At 37.0% G+C, this 19,687-nt stretch overlaps 1 protein-coding gene across 1 annotated transcript in view; it reads right to left on the bottom strand.

Annotated features, from left to right (window-relative positions):
• CEP135 (centrosomal protein 135) overlaps positions 1 to 19,687 on the bottom strand; it is a gene marked incomplete at its 3' end in the record, with an annotated part of 35,799 nt that overhangs the window by 7,455 nt on the left and 8,657 nt on the right. Inside the window, exons 6-20 of the mRNA XM_080623984.1 lie at positions 18,119 to 18,203; positions 17,220 to 17,348; positions 15,314 to 15,529; positions 14,672 to 14,737; positions 13,519 to 13,669; positions 12,371 to 12,564; positions 11,746 to 11,889; positions 11,046 to 11,189; positions 10,028 to 10,105; positions 9,715 to 9,866; positions 7,751 to 7,866; positions 7,526 to 7,680; positions 7,003 to 7,058; positions 5,827 to 5,995; positions 409 to 519 (exon numbers count right to left, since the gene is read on the bottom strand). Coding sequence (XP_080480110.1) covers positions 409 to 519; positions 5,827 to 5,995; positions 7,003 to 7,058; positions 7,526 to 7,680; positions 7,751 to 7,866; positions 9,715 to 9,866; positions 10,028 to 10,105; positions 11,046 to 11,189; positions 11,746 to 11,889; positions 12,371 to 12,564; positions 13,519 to 13,669; positions 14,672 to 14,737; positions 15,314 to 15,529; positions 17,220 to 17,348; positions 18,119 to 18,203 — 1,966 coding nt within the window. The remainder of the gene's footprint in view (positions 1 to 408; positions 520 to 5,826; positions 5,996 to 7,002; positions 7,059 to 7,525; positions 7,681 to 7,750; positions 7,867 to 9,714; positions 9,867 to 10,027; positions 10,106 to 11,045; positions 11,190 to 11,745; positions 11,890 to 12,370; positions 12,565 to 13,518; positions 13,670 to 14,671; positions 14,738 to 15,313; positions 15,530 to 17,219; positions 17,349 to 18,118; positions 18,204 to 19,687) is intronic.

Here is a 19,687-nt window from a genome sequence, read left to right as displayed (position 1 = left end):
AAATTTCTCTTTTTAAAAAGTGTAAAATATTTAAAAACAACATTTAAGCTGCTTGTTGCCTATAATCGTGAAATAGTACCAGATATTTCACTGGTTGCCTTCTCAAAAAGCGAAACAATGTTCAAACATGATTTGTTTGTCATTCTCCAGTGTTATGCCCAACTGAAACACAGTCAATAAAATTGTGATGTGCAGAATTTAGCAGTGCTTCAGATCTAAGGAGGTTTCATATTAATCCAACAGAAGCTTGAAACACGGCAGAGGAAAAAACGCCAAAAAAAAAAAAAAAAAAAAAGGGACAGGCAGGGAGAACAGGACCCAAACTACACATTTCTTGATTTGTTTTCTAACAATATCCTAAACCCAATGGATTTATTGAAAACAGCAATGACTGCCTACAGATTATACCTTTGAAGCCATCAAGGTCTCGAATCTAGAAACTTCAGTTATATAATTATGAACCCTGGTTTTCATTTCTTCTTTTTCACGTACTGCATCTTCAAGCTCGGTACTGATAGCCTAAAGAGATTACATAAAGGCAAAACAGTGCATTAGAGTGAATTAATCACTATATATTACTGTACCAGGCTAAATCAATGTAATTGCATATACCCAGATTTTACTGTATTCTTTTAAGTAATTTAGTCAAAGCCCTTTGGTATTTGTAGGGTTCAGAAATATTCCATACTACCTTAGATACAACAAAGAGTTTTTGAGGCAAGAATAATAACAGAAAATAATGAATGTCACACCAGTTCATAAAATCTGTAGCTTTCCTGATGACACACCTTACTGATCTTTGGAAAATTTAACATACAGAAGTTGGGGAGCTGGAATTTTTCTAGCCTTAGGCTTCATTATCCCCAAGTGAAGGAAAGTTTTGTGTCACTAGAAAGTCAACTTTATAGCAAACAGAACATTTATTTTAAAGTAGAACTGAAAGACTACTAAATGGATTATTAAGATCATATTTAGACATCCAAAAGGCACCTTGGAATAAGTTTGAGATGCTGGAATTGCTAATTCTGGCTCTCTCAGGTTCAGCTCTCACCTTTCTCTGAGTCCTCTAGCCCAGGGGGCCAAAAAGGCATGTGTCTTCTTCTATTCCCACTGTCAAATGTGGGGGGAAATAGAGGATTATTTCTTACCCTCTTTTTTTTTTTTTTTTGTGGTATATTAATATTCCTTAATGGCACCCTTTTTATTGTGTGACTTATTTAGCATATGCTGAAATCAGTTTGTTTGTCTCTGTAGTAGCCTTCCCAAGCACACCGAGAAACCTTTAGTCATCATATTATGGTAATATCACAGAATTACAGAATGGTTTGGATTGGAAGGGATCTTACAGATCATCTAGTTCCAACCTCTCTGCCATGGGCAGGAACACCTTCCACTAGACCAGCTTGCTCAAAGCCCCATCCAATGTGGCCTTGAACACTGCCATGGATGGAGCATCTACAACTTCTTTGGGCAACCTGTTCCAGTGCTTCAGCACCCTCACAATGAAGATTTTTTTCCTAATATCTAATCTAAATCTACACTCTTGATACCTATTAATGGCATGTCTAACTTCAATAATACACCCACATATTTATGTATTGCATAGTAGGTTTTGCAAGAACTATTCAGGGTACTACCTCAGTTAAAACATCTTGCTATATTGTACTTCCTAGCTTCAGACTCAGCCAGGTTGACTGAGGGGAACTGAAATAAATGGTTTAGCTAACAAGGTTCTCATTTAGCATTTAGTGAATTCGAACATATATTTGTATCTCAGCATCAAAACCATGCAAGGCATTTGAGTGTCCTGATGAGCTGCAACATTTTTATTCGCTATACAAACTGAATATAAGTTGCAACAAAACTCTGAGCTAACTCTTTAAATCACACTCACATATTCTCTATGTTCCTTCTAATGTTTAGCTCGATAAAAAAATGCTACTTACCCTATAAAACACTGGACATTTATGTTATATACATATAGGAGCAGACTTTGGCTTCTTCAGGAACCTGCTTAGTAAGGTCTCATGGGATATAGCTCTAGAGGGGAGGGGTCCCAAGACTCTTGGTTGTTATTCAAGGATCACCTGCTACAAGCTCAGGAATGTTGTGTCCCAACTAGAAGGAAGTGCGGCAGGAGGGCCAGGAGACCTCCTTGGATGGATAAGGAGCTGCTGAGGAAACTTCGACGGGAAAAAAGAGGCTTATAAGAGGTGGAAGCAAGGACAGGCAGCCTGGGAAGAATACAGGGATGTTGTCCAGGAAGTTAAGGCCCAGGTTAGGAAAGCTAAGGCCCAGTTAGAATCACACTTGGCTAAGGATGTGAAAGATAACAGGAAGGGATTCTATAATTACATTGCAAATAACAGACAGACTAGGGACAACGTAGGCCCCCTCCGGAAGATATCGGGAGAACTGGCTACCCATGATTTGGAGAAGGCTGAGGTTCTTAATGACTTCTTTGCCTCGGTCTTCACTGGCAAAGGCTCTGACCACACCACCCAAGTCTTGGAAGGCAAACGCAGGGTCTGTGAGAATGAAGACCCTAGGCCCACTCTAGGAGAGGATCTGGTTCGAGACCATCTTAAGAACCTGAACGTGCACAAGTCCATGGGACCTGAGGAAATCCATCTGCAGGTCCTGAAGGAGCTGGCGAATGAAGTTGCTAAACCACTGTCCATTATATCTGAAAAATCATGGCAGTCGGGTAAAGTTCCTGATGATTGGAAAAAGGGTAATATAACCCTCATTTTCAAGAAGGGGAAAATGGATGATCCAGGGAACTACAGACCAGTCAGTCTCACCTCTTTGTCTGGCAAAATCTTGGAGCAGATTCTCCTGGAAGGCATGCTAAGGCACTTGAAAAACAAGGAGGTGGTTGGTGACAGCCAGCATGGCTTCACTAAGGAGAAATCCTGCCTGACCAATTTGGTGGCCTTCTATGATGAAGCTATGGAACTGATCAGTGTTGGGACCAGTCTTGTTCAACATCTTTGTTGGTGACATGGACAGTGGGATTGAGTGCGCCCTCAGCAAGTTTGCCAATGACACCAAGCTGTGCGGTTTGGTTGATACGCCGGAGGGAAGGGATGCCATCCAGAGGGACCTCGACACGCTTTTAAGGTGGGCTGATGCCAACCTCATGAAGTTTAACCGTGAGAAGTGCAAGGTCCTATGCCTGGGTTGGAGCAATCCCAGGCACAGCTACAGGTTGGGCAGAGAAGAGATTCAGAGCAGCCCTGGAGAGAAGGACTTGGGGGTGTTGGTCAATGAGAAACTGAACATGAGCCGGCAGTGTGCGCTCGCAGCCCAGAAAGCCAACCGTATCCTATGCTGCATCAAAAGGAGTGTGACCAGCAGGTCCAAGGAGGTGATCCTGCCCCTCTACTCTGCTCTTGTGAGACCTCACTTGGAGTATTGTGTGCAGTTCTGGTGTCCTCAACAGAAAAAGGACATGGAACTGTTGGAACGAGTCCAGAAGAGGGCCACGAGGATGATCAGGGGAGTGGAGCACCTCCCATATGAAGATAGGCTGAGAAAGTTGGGGCTGTTCAGCCTGGAGACCTCATAGCAGCCTTCCAGTATCTGAAGGGGGCCTACAAGGATGCTGGGGATGGACTGTTCATCAGGGACTGTAGTGACAGGACAAGGGGTAATGGGTTCAAACTTAAACAGGGGAAGTTTAGATTGGATATAAGGAAGAAATTCTTTACTGTAAGGGTGGTGAGGCACTGGAATGGGTTGGCCAGGGAGGTTGTGAATGCTCCATCCTTGGCGGTGTTCAAGGCCAGGTTGGATGAGGCCTTGGGTGGCATGGTTTAGTGTGGGGTGTCACTGCCCATGGCAGTGGAGTTGGAACTAGATGATCTTAAGGTCCTTTCCAACCCTAACTATTCTATGATTCTATGTTCTATATATTGTCCATACACACATTCTCTTGTACAAGGACATCCATATCATGCACATGGAGCTGGGAAGCTTTTGGTCAGCAGTATCCAGCTGGTGTACTACCAACTCATTATTTCTCAAACTATGTGAGGGATTAACAAGACTGAATGCATTTCATGCTCTCCAAGTCATGGACCCCAGACTTGGAGATTCCAAGGAAGAAGAGGGGATGCAATGACGATTTTGAACAGTGCAAATGGGCTATGCAAGACTCTTAAGCTCTTTAAAGAATGTGCTTTTACATACCAGTAGTTGGTTTAACTTGCAGACCCCTGGAGAACATCTCAAGATGAAGATCCCGTAAGAAGAATAATAATGACAGTCAAACAGTTTAATTCACTAAATCTCTCAACCCTCTCTGTCTTCCAAATTTTTTATTTAAACTACACCATCAACTTGAGATAGCTCACCTTCCAATAAAATATTCAGTAATACCCTATGGAAACATGTAATTCCTCAGAGAGTTAAAGATTTTATTTCAGCTTTGGTTCTGTAAGCGATGTAAGTTCAAGTTGTGCCTTCATAGCATGCACTTTACAAGGGAATGTATTTTGCCATCAGCAGCTGAGAGGGATAGTACACTTCTAAAATGGAAAGCTAACCATGAATACACATGATCCAACTCAGAGTCCACTGGGCAGTCACAAACCCCTTCCCACCTGCCCTCTGACCTAAAGCTAGCTAGCCTGACTGGCTAGCTGTTAGCAAGGAAGTACATTATGACTCTAACGAAAGATGAAATCATGTAAAACTAATGCAAATTTAAAAAAAAATATCAAAAAACCTCTGCAAGTAGTCAAAAAAAGTACCTGAACAGAATCTCCACAAAAGGCAAAATCCCCACACACGAAAAGCTGCATTATACAGCTAAACTCTATAAGATGCCACCTCACCATGACACCTACCTTACCAATGCAAAGACAATCCAATAAGAACATTTCTCCAGGGAAACAGATGGCACTTTGAATTCACCATCTAAAAACCCCACACAAACTTGACACAATGGAAAGGGAACCCCTCCTATTCTCATCGACTGTGCATCCTTATCCATTCCTGAAATCAGGAAACAAATTCAGACTATTCAGGACTATCATATCTTAAAAATAAGTCCCTCTGCCTTGTATCTTTTAAGCCCTCTTATACTTTTCTTACATTAAAGCAAAGTTCCTGCAGAGCAGCACACATGAATGGCAACTAATCTTGCCAGAACTGGAAATTAAAAATCTGCCAATATCTCTTCATAGCCACCATTACCAAGGCTCACAGAACACAAACAGTAAATCTACATTCCAAAACATACAATTTCAAAATGTGGCATACCTCACTCAATATATCCAGTGCTTCATGGAAACTAAATGGGTGAAACTAATGTATCACTATGCCCCAGAAAAAATACAGAGGTGCTAGCAATCTCCTCCCTCTGACTTCAACCTTACTAATAACCTGATATCTGCTTTTGTGGTTTCTTGCTCCTTCTCAATAATCCCTGTTCCACAGATAATAAAACCCAATTTTTAACAATTAAATAGCAGCTACTAAGTGATATAACCGATTTCATTATAGTATAAACATAATTTCATTATAGAATAAACAATTATGTCCTAGATTTAATTAGATTCCTTTCTTAATCTGGGGAAGGAAGGGTGACTAAACTGAAAGCTTGTCTATTTCTGCCCCACTGTACTGACTAAGTTGAAGTATCTAAAGTAATTGCTTTTACATGTTCTGCCCAGTCATTTTTAATATCCCAGTGTTCAAGAAATATGACTAATTAAGCATACCAAACCAAAGTTGAGGATACAGCGGTTTTGACGCACCCCTATACATAAGCAAGCAATAAATAGTTTAGTACTTCAGCTTTATGTACTGCCTTCATACCTGGTTTTCTCTGGCCATTGTAGCTAGGTCATCTTGCAGTCGCCTGTTTTCTTTCAGAGCCATTTCCTTTACTCTTCCTATCTCTGCAAGCTCTATGTGGGACGTATCAAGCTGGCGATGTAAGCTAGATATCTCACGGTCTCTGCTGCTCAGCATGTCCTTTATCTGGCTATCAAGTGAAAATCTTATTTAAGTTGTCCCTTCTTATACTATACCACATACTACTGAAAATGATCAGATGAGGATTTTGGATATGCAAAAGTCTTTATTATTTTTTTAAAGGGGGGGGTGGAATTCATGCTCTCTGAAGGCTGACAAATAAGTCTAAACATAAACATAATCTAAAGATGTAAAATGTCAATATGCACAAATAAAACTTAATTAAACTTCAACTTTGAAGATGCATCTGGTGAGATGTATCTTATTATGCAAACAGCAATCACAGATACTTATGTTTATCCGTGTTTGGTAGTGATTAGAGTATATTAGCCATTGCATATTTTATAAACCATAAAGGATGAAGACAGACAGCTTATACCTGAAATGTCACAACCAAAAGAGAAAGAAAAAGATTAAACAAACTACTAGAATTAAAATGTGTGAATTTATGTAAAGTTTTGTTCTTTTTTTTTTTTTTTGCCACAGATAATTCATGCATCGATGTATTAAATATTCAGCTACACTCGTCTTCAGGTGTTTAAATATTTTCTTTTAAAAAGCTATAGTTTTAAAAGTCATGCGTGAAAAGAGGCAAGAAGGAAAGATCAGATGAAGCCCAGCTAAAATCTATGCACATATACTGTAATTTAAACTGTACTGGTAACTTAAGTTGGAAGTATTAGCTTGCCAATACTTAGGAGTTCAGATCTGAGTTTTACCTGGCTCAATCTAACATCTAGTGGAGTACTTAGAACACTAAAAACCTACTTCCTAACTGAGAATTAGGAAATGTTACCAATTTAGGAAAATAAATATACACAAACAATGGTTAATTGCTGTCTTAACAGTACCTTAGCAGCCTGCAATATAATTGCAGGAGAAGTTTCTTCAAAAGTTGGGTGCATCTTTCTCAACACAGTATGCTCCTTTTCACCAAAATAACTAAAACAGCCATCTACTTTCATTTTAAAACCACTAGATAAAGCTACTGAAGAAGGCATCCTAGTCTTTACTTACTCATTTGAGGACTCCAGTTCAGAGAGGGTTAGACGTAAATGAGCAATTGTTTTTTCCTATGAAAATAAAAGCCAAAATTGCATTATTATATGGCAACATAATAGGATACTTCAAGTTAAAGAACTTTATATTTAAACCTTTATTTTAGCCCTTCACCAATAATAAGTGCATCTTTGCACATTCAAGTTTCCAAGCTTCTTTACTGAGAAAGGATTTTCTTATAAAAAAGATGGAAGTCATCTATAGATTCTGTCACATCAGGCTAGAACCTTATATCTCAAATAACCTCCAAGTGCAAAATGCAAAAATATACTACTTTATTTTCTTGGAGTGTTTAGGGAATACACTAACACTAACAATAATAATTAAAATGCTGTTGAGTTGGCAAATGACTTTTTGGACTCAGTCCAAACATAGCATTCATGCAATGCCTCAGGCTCTGCATTGGCTTTGCCACACAAGCAAAATGTCTGTTTTAAAAATCTCCAAATGGACTGCAAAGTAGTACTTCTACTGCACATACCTTGTTAGCTAAGTTGTCATCTAAGCATGCAATTCTTTCTGTTTTTTCATCTACGGTTTCTTGAAGACTATCCTTTTCTTTGTCCAAAACAGTAATAGTGCTTCTAAGCACATTGACTGCTTCATCCTGAGAAGTGCTCCTCTGGTTTAACCTATCTATAAATAAAAGAATAAGTACTTTCTATTTTAAAATCAGTAAATAAGCATTAAAATAACCAGTGATTACCTATTTTCTCCTCTAGCTTTACAATTTCTTCTTGAGCTGACTGCAGTTCATTCTTTTTGAGGGTCAATCGGTGCTGTAAATCGTCAACAGATCTCTGGAGTTGGTCATTTAAGAGCCTAGAAAATCAGTACACAGTTGAAAGAAGTTTGGGACCTATTCAGGGTCATCAATTTATGGCTTTTAAAGCTGCTTGAAGTGCTGGAACAGCTCCAGTGTTCCATACCAACCAGCAGCACAGGATTGTGTCATACTAACCAGAACTGTCCCTCACTCTCTGGAAGAGAGAAGACTAGTAATTATTGCCAAGACCAACACCACTTGGTTGTTCTTGGACCCCTACAGCAAGTTCACCTCAACATCATTCCAAAATGGAGCAATGGAACCTTCGTGGAACAACCATGATAATCTGAAAAATTAATTTACACTGAATTCTGTTACTCTTCATCAGGTAACTCTTATTACTTGTGTCTTTTGACTCTTCGCTGTATTAAGATTTTGATATGTAGCTCGTAGCAGTGATTATCAGCCACACCACCTTTCAAGAAGCAATCAAATTGACAGCTGTAGTCACAGCTGTAGTTCTGATCTTACTTCAAGAAATACAGAGCCTGAAAGATATATGAAACCATCTACCTACATACTTGGCTTTGCTCAGAAAGAAGTATCAGTGACCTATGAAAAAAAAAGAAAAAGAATGCAACTCCAAAGTAATTAAATGGATTATTTACAGTACAGGTCAGGAAACAGAAATCCCTCTGAAATGGGATTCCACAAATGCTAGAGAAATTTTTAATTTATTAAAAAATCCACCAATCCGGTATACAGCATGTCTGCAGATAAAGACTGCTCTCACTCAGCTTTGAGTGAAACCTGGGGGGGGAATGGGGAAGCAGAGGTGCCAAACACAGCTATAACAAATTGTCAGCATGCACAAAGCAGAACTAAATGCTGAAATTACTGTAGCCCTACTCCTTATCTCCTCCTTTTTAGGATATCAGTGCTGTCCACTAAAATTACACAGAACTTAATAAGGTATTTCACTTTTATGAATGTTGTCACAATTTTACCAACAAATACACTAATTGTTTTACTAACAACCTTCTTTTGTGCAATTGGGAGCATGAGATGAACTTCAAGGCCTGCTTCCCAGCTTCAGTTTATAGCTATTCACCCTGCTACTGTACTGCTGTACAATGCAGTAAAGTACTGCTCAGGTTGAGGGTGGAAGGGGCTAGTCACAAGCCCTGGTTTTCCTTGTAAAACATTCAAAAGATCCTGCAAGTTCAAATAGGCCTTGAAAATACATGGGTATACTTGATCCTCCAGTTCTGAGCAAGTTGATCTAATCCCCACAGGCTGTGTGTCTAGGGATCACAAGATGTCAACTCTCAAAACTGTAGTGTGTGAGAGCATCAGTATATGAAAGAGAGTGACCATGAGAAACACAGCGCAAGTAAAATGCCATTACAGAATGACTCTCCATGAAGCTCTCAATTGTGGAACATTAATGCCTAATGCTTGGCTTAAAATTTTCAGTATTACTGACAACTCTGTAAATATGACACAATTAGGTCCTACTGTCTGCAAAGACATCTGTCTTCCTTTTAACAAACAGCATTTGAATACCCTTTTAGAAATTTCCTGTTCTGATACATTCCTAAGCAGAGAACATGCCTGTTAGAGGAAACAGTTCTAGAGGGAGGAGAAAATTTTCATTCACAATTAGCCATAAAAATTATCAGTATATCTGGTCATCAAATAAGTCTAGGAGAAGCTTGCTGTAAAAAGCCACCATAGCACCTTCCTTACTCATATTTACTTTTTCTTAAGACAAAAACAGTACAACATGATTTTGAAGGTATTTTATGGTCTTTCCCAGAAACTCAACTCTGCTCTATGGTCATAGAACAAACAAAATTACATCAGCATCTGTGAAAGAAAACCACATTTTGTATTAGACTTACTGAAGTGAGCAAATCTCAGCTTTAAATTGAGAAGAATCATCATATGTCTGGACAAGTTTACTGGACTTCAATTTTAATTCATTTTCCAAAGAGTTTATTCTTTCTTTTAGGATAGAGATTGTAGCCTTTAATTCACACCTTTCCATCTCAAACTGCAATTTAAAAAAACAGTAACCAAACACATTAATGGTAGAAAGCTATCACAACTTGTCTTTTGAATGAATTTAAGTTGAAAACAGCTACCAAATTAATTGCTTGAAAAGTCTATCCTATTTTAAAATAATAGAAGCTTACTTCCTAAATATGTACTTACTCCTTGAATATTATTTTCCAGTTCCGAAATATCATGCTGCATCTTTGATTTTTCAAGGTTAGCTGCTTCTTGCTGAATCTGAGATAGAAATATTTAAATTTAAACTTAATGTTTCAATAAAACAGCCACAGGCTATAAATCTTGCCCAACAGCTGAGGGTTAGTTGAGCATCACCAATTGAAATACAGCTAGCATACAAATGTGACTCCATACTCTATAGCAGACAGATGAGAGCCCCTTGAGCTCTCCTGCACCAGGATCTCCCTTGAGTAGGGACGCCTCCAAGCGTTACTTTTTGAGACTGAGAAAATTCTTATCACTTAAGATACTTGATAAATGAATTGGGAATAAGAGAACTGAAACTTTAAATCTTAGCTAAGTGACATAAAGGATTGATTGTGCATATATACCTCTTTAGACATAAACCACTGACCAGGTCTGGGACTAAGTCTGGATCCAGCCACACCTAAACTCCCCTCTGAGGAGCTGAGAGTGCAAGGGGTTCCTTTCTGAACCTCATGACTCAACAGAACAGTTTCCCTGACAGTTCTGTCTGACTTTGTCTTCTATGCAGTAAACACTCAAGTGTATTTTGCCATTAAATCTTGTTAAACCACTGCTGCGTTTACCATTGAGCTTTCTTAAGTCAGTCATATCAATAAAATACTCTCGCAAGTGAAGTGTATGACCTCTTCCACCACTATCTTTGAAGCAGTGCATACAAACAGAAATGTTCTGTAGTTGGGGCTTCATTATGTAGGTTCTTTACACAAGGTGATGCCATGCTTGCCCTAGGACACTTAAAGGCATGTTCTTCTTCCCCTATCCCCACTTAGGAACTGAGTTAAAGGATAATTCAGACAATTCATTGAGCTCTCTCAAGTGAGTCTAAAATCAGGTAAGTTTAAAAGTTCTTCAAAATGGGAACTGACAGACAGCCAGACACAAACACAGCATTATTGTATAAGCCTCCCCTATATACCACCTCACTGTAAGCAATGAAGTTGTAAAAGCTCACCTTTAGCTTTTCTCTGAGGCTTTCTTTTTCTGCCATTATTCTTCTAAAATCAGCCAGTGCGTTGTCTCTTTCTTCTTCCACGTGACTTTGAGAAACTGAACTTTGTTTTGCTTCTTTTCTCATCCTGTTCAATTCATCCTGAGACTTTAAAAGATAATTGTTTGTTAGCATATATGGATTGCAATTAATATAGCATATACATTAACAAAAAAGAAAGTTTCAATGCTATTATTACAAGTGCTGTTGTAGTCTTATTTTTCTCTAAATAATTAAAAATATATTCCTTATATCACACAGTGGCATGACAACTTATGCTGCCAACATACTCATCATCTTCTTACTGTTCCAAGTATAGCCTAACTTCTCTCTGTTTTCTTATCTGTTAAACTGTTACTTCTTCCTTGCTTTCTAGTCTGTATCCTTACCCAACTTTCTCATGTATACCATTGGGCTATTTTCCTGATCTTTCTTATTTCTGAATGCCAGTACAGTTTTATAATGTATTTAAAGTTAATACAGTAACTTTGGAATACATATTTTATTAATAACTAATAAAAATAGGAATATATTTTATTATTTTGGTTTTATTCTAGTAGGTCTATACTCTTCAATTTCTATTATAAAGTTTTTTCATTTTAAGCAATTATACACAAGTGTTAATCAGTTATTTCAATGCCAATTATAAACAATCTCTTCTTACCTGCTCATAAAGAATATTCAATCTATCCCTTTCTGTAGTCAACAACTTGACATTGGATTGAATCTCTATCATGTGTTTTTCAAATCTGTCTAACATGGATCTTAGCTCATCTCTTTCTCTGGTGATGAATCTAAGATCTTCACTCTGCAAAGTGATTAATAAAATTTATGTTAAAATATACTAATTAAAAAATTCGGATAATTAATAAAAAATAAAGAATTCACACTACTAGTAATACATGAAAAATACATACTTAATGAATTCTAATTGCAAATAAAAAAAAAGCCTGGTGTTGGTGGTATAATTTGAACAATAAGAACTGTCAAGGAGAAAAAGCAAAACAGCTAATAAGATTTCAATATCTTTCTGTCCATCATAGGGTTCTATTTATTTCAAACAAACTGATCCATAATTAATTAATATTTTACCTCAAAACGCACATAGGAAAATAAAATGTTAGTTAACTGGACTTTTTTTCAGTTACTTTTTTATGTTAAGAATGTAATTAAAAAAATACTACAGACATTTACTGCTATTGAATTAGAAAATATATTTGATAGCTCCTTAAATGGTTCTATAGTATTTCCATTATTTTTTCAGATCGTCTTGACAGCAGGAACTTTACCTTCTCTGAAGTCCTACGGCTTGGGCTAGGCCTTCGTTTTATCATTTTCTGAAGATATTCTAATTCATGCTTGTAATAATCTCTGTCTTCTTCTAAAGTCTTTATAAACGCATCTAGGCGAGATGGAGCTTTGTTTCCCAGGGCTATACCATATTCTAATCTCATCCGTTCTACCTCTAGCACAAGCTCTCGTTCTGCAGAAAAAGAAATAAAAGCATCTGTTTAAGAGCCTCATACATGTGCATTTGGGATGGCCTAATCGTCTGGGCAGCAATCTCCTGAAAAGTATGCATGAGTCATGGTTGACAGTAGGCTAAACATGAGTAGCATGCTTTGCATCTGCTAGAGGCCTAACAGCATATTGGGCTGTATCAACGAAGACACAGACCGAGGGATGTGATTATTACCCTTTACTTTGCACTCATTAGATTCCATTTACAATACTGTATTCAGTTTTGTTCCCCCCCCCAGCATAAGATGTTGATGAACTTCGGGGAGGCCACAGGAGGCCCTCCAAGCTGGTTAGGGAGAAGAATACTTGCCCTGTGGAGAATGGCTGAGAGACTCTGATTGTTTATCCTGGACAGGAGCTGGGGACCCAAGAGCAGACTGACAATACTAAGAGGGGTGTTATGGATAACATGGAGCCTGTTCAGAGGTGCACAGCAGGTAAACAAGGAACAATGGTGATTAATTGCTAAAGACAGTTACAAGCAATAAGAAAAATGTTTACTCTGAAGATAAAGAAACATTGGAATGGGTTGCTTAGAGATGTGGAATCTCCATCTCTGGAGGTTTTCTAGATCCAACTGGATAAAGCTCTCAAGGAACACAGTCTGACTTCACCCACTCAGAAAGACAGCGAATAAAGCCAGTATTGGATAAAAGAAATTATTTTTTATGAAATTGCCATAGTATTAGGCTGTCCAGTGGGAACACAGTAAAAAGATCAGCTTTTTCAGTTCTCACATTTAGAATGAAAACACCTTCCTGTGACAAATGTTTTTGCTTCAACTCTGAATGAAGACCTACAGTTTTTTAATTTACATATATCAAGACTATTATTAGCTATCTCTTAACTAGGTAAGTTTTTCTATTTCAAATATTACAGGAAGATAATTTACAGGAATCTACATGTGATGATTCACCTTTTATTTCTAAGTTTTCTGTTTTTTCTGTCAGCCTTTGTTTTTCTTGTTCAAGCTGGTTTAACAACACTTCAAGATTGTCTTTATCATCTGTTTTTCCAAAGAGCTCTTCACTCAGTCTCTCGTTCTCCCTACGACATGAGCACAACTCCTGAAGTAAGAAGTATTATTAAAAAAATTAGAAGTGCCAATAGATATATTTGGGGAAAAAGAAAATTAATATTTTGTTACATTTTTAATATTCAGCACTGTTTCCTTCTGATTAACCTGGATGTTTTCTGCTTTAGCGTTTGATAAAGGACATCATTGTGTTTTTATACTACTTTTTATTACATCAAAGCAAGCATTAGTTTTGACACAGTTTGCAATCAGTATCAAAATAAACAAGATTAACCCTTGTTTAAGTCAAGAAACCAACCAGCAGGATAGTGGGATACAAATGTGAAAAGAAGTAAAAACTAAAGGAAAGAATAATTTTTAACGGCATTTAGTAACACTGCTGGTGTTGAAGTACATCACTATATGGTATCTCAGTCGACCCAGCCCTGCAGCTAATCAAATGTTATTTGTCATGTCTTTCTTATAATCTGGTGTCCTTGAAATTAAGTATTTTTGTATTTTCAAGTTCACTAGAAATACTAAACCAAAGCACAGTACTCAACTATTACATAACTTGCTATATGCTAGAAAGAATTTGGTCTGCAAGGAATTGACAATATTCATGTTTTTCATCTGGGCTACTATGCTTTGTTTGAGTGAGCCAAGTATTACATAATTATTCACATAGTGATTAAAAGACAAAGTAGCTTTTAAATGAAGAAAATGCTCCAGGATGTCATAAGTTGTTTGTGGTAAAAATTATAATGTCATGGGAATTACAACTTCAGATAGCAGAAATAAGGAAATGTACAAAAAGGATATAGTCAACCATACCACCTAACAGTTCCTGCAGTTTATTTTTGCAGCAGTATGATGTAGCTTCTTTAGCTCTTTCATTTATTAATTAGGAATTTATTACAATAGAATTTCAGGGTACCATAAAAGCTTTCTTGTTAATTGTTAAACTGTTAATTTTTATAATAAATACAATAATCATGTGGATGACAGTATGACAATAATGCTATAAAAAAGAACTGAAAGTATTTTTACTTACTGATTTAAGCCTTGTTATTGTTTCTTCAAGATCCTGTATTTCACTATGTTTTCTTTCAATTTCTTTCTATCAACCAAAATTAACCTATATGTTAAAAGTTATATATTCAAGATGACAATTCCTTTGTTACAAAAAATGGAGGAAACAGAATATTTTGGTAAGAAATAAAGCATAGTTAGTTACTTTTAATCTGCCAAATTTTAAATAGTAAAGCTTCTAAGAACTGAAAGCACAAAATACTTGTGCATACACACCATGCTCTTTTGAAGCACAACAATTAAATAAATCATTGCATGACTCCTCATAGAAAAAAAAAGCCTCAAAACATAGACATCACTGTTGCAAATATCTATTACCTATCAACAGTTTTAAGTACCTGAGAATTTTATTTCATACTAAGCTAACAGAAGAAAGAAGACAGAATGCTTAACTAAACTCTTACCATGTAATACAGTAAAGAGACAATATTGCTGTGATTAATCATCTTTCAGTAAGAAATTCTGCATAATAAAAAAATAAATTGGAAAAAAAAAGCTCTTTAATCTTCCTTTACAAGCAAATAGGTCATTTGTTGCAATTAAAAGTTATAAAGACGCCTAAGAGCTGAGCAGATTCTTCACACTGTAACACATTCGTGATTACCTTTGCTTCTCCAATTTCCTTATCTGCAGTCTCAAGCACTATTTCCTTGTGTCTTTCTAACTGCTGTGCTAAGTGGTCTATTTCATTCAGTTCTTGACACAGTTCTTCATTTTTATTGCTTAAATGCACTACCTCACTAGTCACATTTTGTTTAGTGTCCAAGAGGTCTTGAATGCGATTTTCAAGTTCTTTCTTTGTTTGTTGCAGATATTCAACCTGAAAGATATGTTTCATTAAAACATTAATCTTAATTGTTAAACTATGGAGCAAGAGTTCTTCCCAGTTGTCTGAAATACAGCATCACTATATGCATAGTAAAAAAGGGACATCCTGTTAAAAATGGCAAGATTTTGTATTTTTAGAACTTAATGCTCATCAATATGAAAAAATATGACTTTAAAAAGGTGCAAGGTGAAGGAATTCATTACTACACTGTTCTTTATCTATTTGCCAAAACCTGATGTTTATTCTAAAAACAAAAGCAAACAGCTGTACATAAACCTGTCCTGGGCAACAGTCTAGTAGACCCAATGTACTCAGTCTTCCTAAATTTCAGAAGGTATGAGGACACATTCTTTTCTCCACCTTTGTAATATATTTGTTAGGCTTAGTCTCACTGTTACTCTTTCATGAAAGTGAAGCTTTAAAACAGATTCACAAACAATATCCTGCCCCAAACATATCCCAGCACCTTAAACACAACATCCTCAGAAATCCTGTTCTACAGACATTGTTTTTCTTTCCAGTTCTCCAGTGTACCTTTCTCTAAGAATGAAGATAGGCAGTGATATAGAGTAACAATAAAAAACATATACAGTAATTTACACTACCCAGGAGTCTAGAGTATCTTGAAAGAGTCAAGATAACAGAGGTGTTCCACTTCCATCTCCACAGAGCTTCCCTTAGAACTTAAAAAAAAAAAAGTATTACTGTAGAAATAGAAGAAAGTCAGAACCCTCTCAATCCATCAATACTACTACATAGAGATACCCATCCATTTATTTTCAGAGAATAAAAATGGTGTATTGGCACTGAACCTGAGCAAATAGTCTTGATGGCCCAAAACCAGCTTTATGCTCTGGGCTCACTCTCTGTACAATCAATTTCTGTTCAGCATGACTTACTAATTCAGGATCACTGAACACAGCTGTGATGCTTCCAAGTCATAGCTCATTCTGTGGTTTTGCAGCACTGAACATAAGCTAATAAACTCTGCAACATAGCTCTCTTGCCACTGTACATCATGCACAATCAGTACACAAAACTTCTGTTTTTCAGTTGGAAAAACAGAGAGTTGATGGTATAAATTCAGACATAGGCTTTACTTGATCTGTATTACAGCCTGTCTTGTAATACCTTTTAAAAACCCCTCATTCTGAGACCAATATTAAATGCATGTTAACATGTACAGTAAGCACGAATATCTTTATCCTAAGCTTATCATTTCCTTGCAATCTATGTTGGAGTAAAAGTGGGGACAATTTCAGTTAAATGAGGAAGATTCCCCACTATCTGATGAGATTATCTGCAGGACTACTCCTTATAAGAAACTAATGGGAACCAAGGGCTCTAAGGGTACTGAAGGGTACAGAAACATAAACAGTATGTACAGGAAACAAAAAAAGTATTTTCAAGTTTAGTCAAAACAGTGTATCATACAGAAATTTTCTGAATACTTTTAGATTAACATTACTATGTACAGATATGAGTTCATAGAATTCTTTATCAAAATTATTTGAATAGACTTTTAAAACAAGTCACCTTTTAATACCTAAAAAGCAAAGCAAGTTAAATCAACTGGTTTTGCATCTAATAGTGATTTTTTTTAAAGAGCTAGAAGTTTTGTGAGTTTTTTTAGATTGCTCGTATTGTAGTTTTGGCTACACAACAGTAATAAATCTATTACCTGCAAATTCAAATGAGCAATCAGCTTCTCATTACTTTTACTTCTTGATTCCAGAGAGATAATCTCGTGAGAACGCCCGCCATCCAATGCTAGCACAAGACGCTCTATTTCTTTGTCTCTGAGCTCAACCTTTGAGGGAACAAACACAAAAAAAGTTCTTTGGTATCTTCTATAACATTTACTAGAAACTTTGTTCAAATAAACACCCATATAACATTGAGTAAAAAGATATGCACCTAATAATGCAATCCTAATCTTTAACATCCACTTTTTTTTGAATTCTGGATTTTTCTGAAAATAAGAAGTGATTTCTTTGAAAGCAAAATAATTGGAACACTGAAAACAGGGAATACTGGAAGAGTAAAATGAAGATGCGAAAAAATAAACGATGGTGTCCACTGCTCCACAGATATTGAAACAAATAACGTATAACAACTGAAGTAATTCCCTCACATAAAAGATTATACATATCTAATCAACCCACTGTAACTGGATTTTTGTAAAACCTGTTGTTCATAAAATAACTTCCAAAATTTAAAAAATATAACCAGTATAAACAGTGAAAAAATGTCCTCAGATATTTGCATGTTAATGCTTCTGCAATAAAAAACCTTGGACATAAACAAATTCTACTTGTGATCACCAAGTTTAGTTTACTTAATGAAATTTTCATACACAAAATCATCAGCAAAAGCAGCAGGCAAATATTTTACCATTGTTACTGTCTCCTAAAGTAGAGGAGAGAAATAGCTCAACATAGGCAAGTTAGAGTAACTGTATTTCACAAGCCCGACAATGCTTTCCCAAATTATAAACCACAAATTATAATCAAAGCCATTGCAACGGCTACCACAGCAAAATAATAATTAAAAAAAAAAAACCCCAAACTGTAAACACACCTGTTTGCTATAATTTTTCATTCCATGTTCAGATACCTCCAGTTTCTCCTGTAGCTCCGTTACTTCTGACTGAAGTTCATGAATTCTGAAATGTAGTAATAGACAGACTCATGGAAGAATCATGTGCACATAATTCACTATTAGTATTTTCTCATTGCTCCTAAACATAAATACTTCACAAAAAAAAAACCCCAAAACCTCTGTTCATACAAAATATTAATATTAATATTAGCCATTGGCTATACATTGGCTGCCATATTGGCTGGCTGCCTGTCCCCCACCCAGCTGCTTTCTCACTCCCTCTCCTCAACAGGATGGGGGAAAAAATAAATGAAAAAGCTCATGGGTCAAGATAAAGACAGGAAGATCATTTAGCAGTTACTGTCACAAGCAACACAAACTCAACTTGCAGAGGACTAATTTAATTTATCATCAATTAAAAACAGAGTTTGATGATGAGAAACAATGACAAACTTAAATCTCCTTCCTCCCATCCTCCTTTATCCAAGCTCAACTTCACTGCTTCACCTCCAGTTATATCTCCCCCTTTCTCCAAGTGGTGCAGCAGGGATGGGGAATTGGAGCTGCAGAACACTTCATAACACTTAGATTTTGCTGCTCCTTCCTCCTTGCGCAGTTCTCCTGTTCCAGGGTGAGGTCCTTCACATGGGATACAAATCCTTCACGAACTGCTCCAGCATGGGTCATCTCCATGTGGTACAATCCTTCAGTAACAGACTGCTCCAGCACAAGTCATCTCTACACAGCACAATCCTTCTGGAACAGACTGCTCTAGTGCAGGTCCCTCATGAGCCATAGCTTCCTCTAGAAAACCTGCTCCTGTGTGGGTTCCTCTCCATCAGCCAGGAGCGTGCCACTATGGCTGCAGCTTCCTTCAGGGCCTATCCACTTGCTTCAGCTCCACTTGTCCTCCATGGAGAGGACAGAGATGGTCTCTCCATGGACTGCAGAGGAATCTTTTGCTCCAGTGCCTACAGCACCTCCTCACATTTTTCTTACTTCTGTGCATCACTGGGTTTTTTACCCTTTCTTAAATACATTTTCAGAGGGGAGCTACCAGCATGGTTGCTGGGCTCACCTGTGATCCATGGTGGGTCTGTTCTGAAGCAACTGGAACTGGTTGTGTCCAGCACAGGGTATCCACTGGTCTATTCTCAGAGAGACTACCCCTTGCAGAACCTCCACTGCCAAAACTTAATATGTAAACTCTCTACAGATATATTCTAAATAAGAAAAAATAATTGACTTGAGCCTTTCATAATACCCAAGTAAAATACAGAAGTGAACTACAAAAATAATCTTTTAGTCTTCCAAAATAAATAGGAAAAATCAGTTTATTCCTATGCAAAACATTAATTACACCTAGCTTTTTTCCAGAACATCCAATCTAAAAATAGGTATAACAGTAAAACTAGTACAGAAATCTTATGAGAAAACCTTTAAGAAAATAAGCGGCTTATTAAATATCCATTGCAACTCGGTCACAGGTATCACTGTCAATCACCGAGCAAAATCCTATTTAAGAACTATAGAGCTCTTAAAACATCA

Source organism: Psittacula echo, assembly GCF_963264785.1.
Source record: "Psittacula echo genome assembly, chromosome: 1".
NCBI lineage: Eukaryota > Metazoa > Chordata > Aves > Psittaciformes > Psittacidae > Psittacula > Psittacula echo.
The sequence above is the reverse complement of the archived record's forward strand: the minus strand, read 5'-3'. Positions and strand labels throughout refer to the sequence as shown.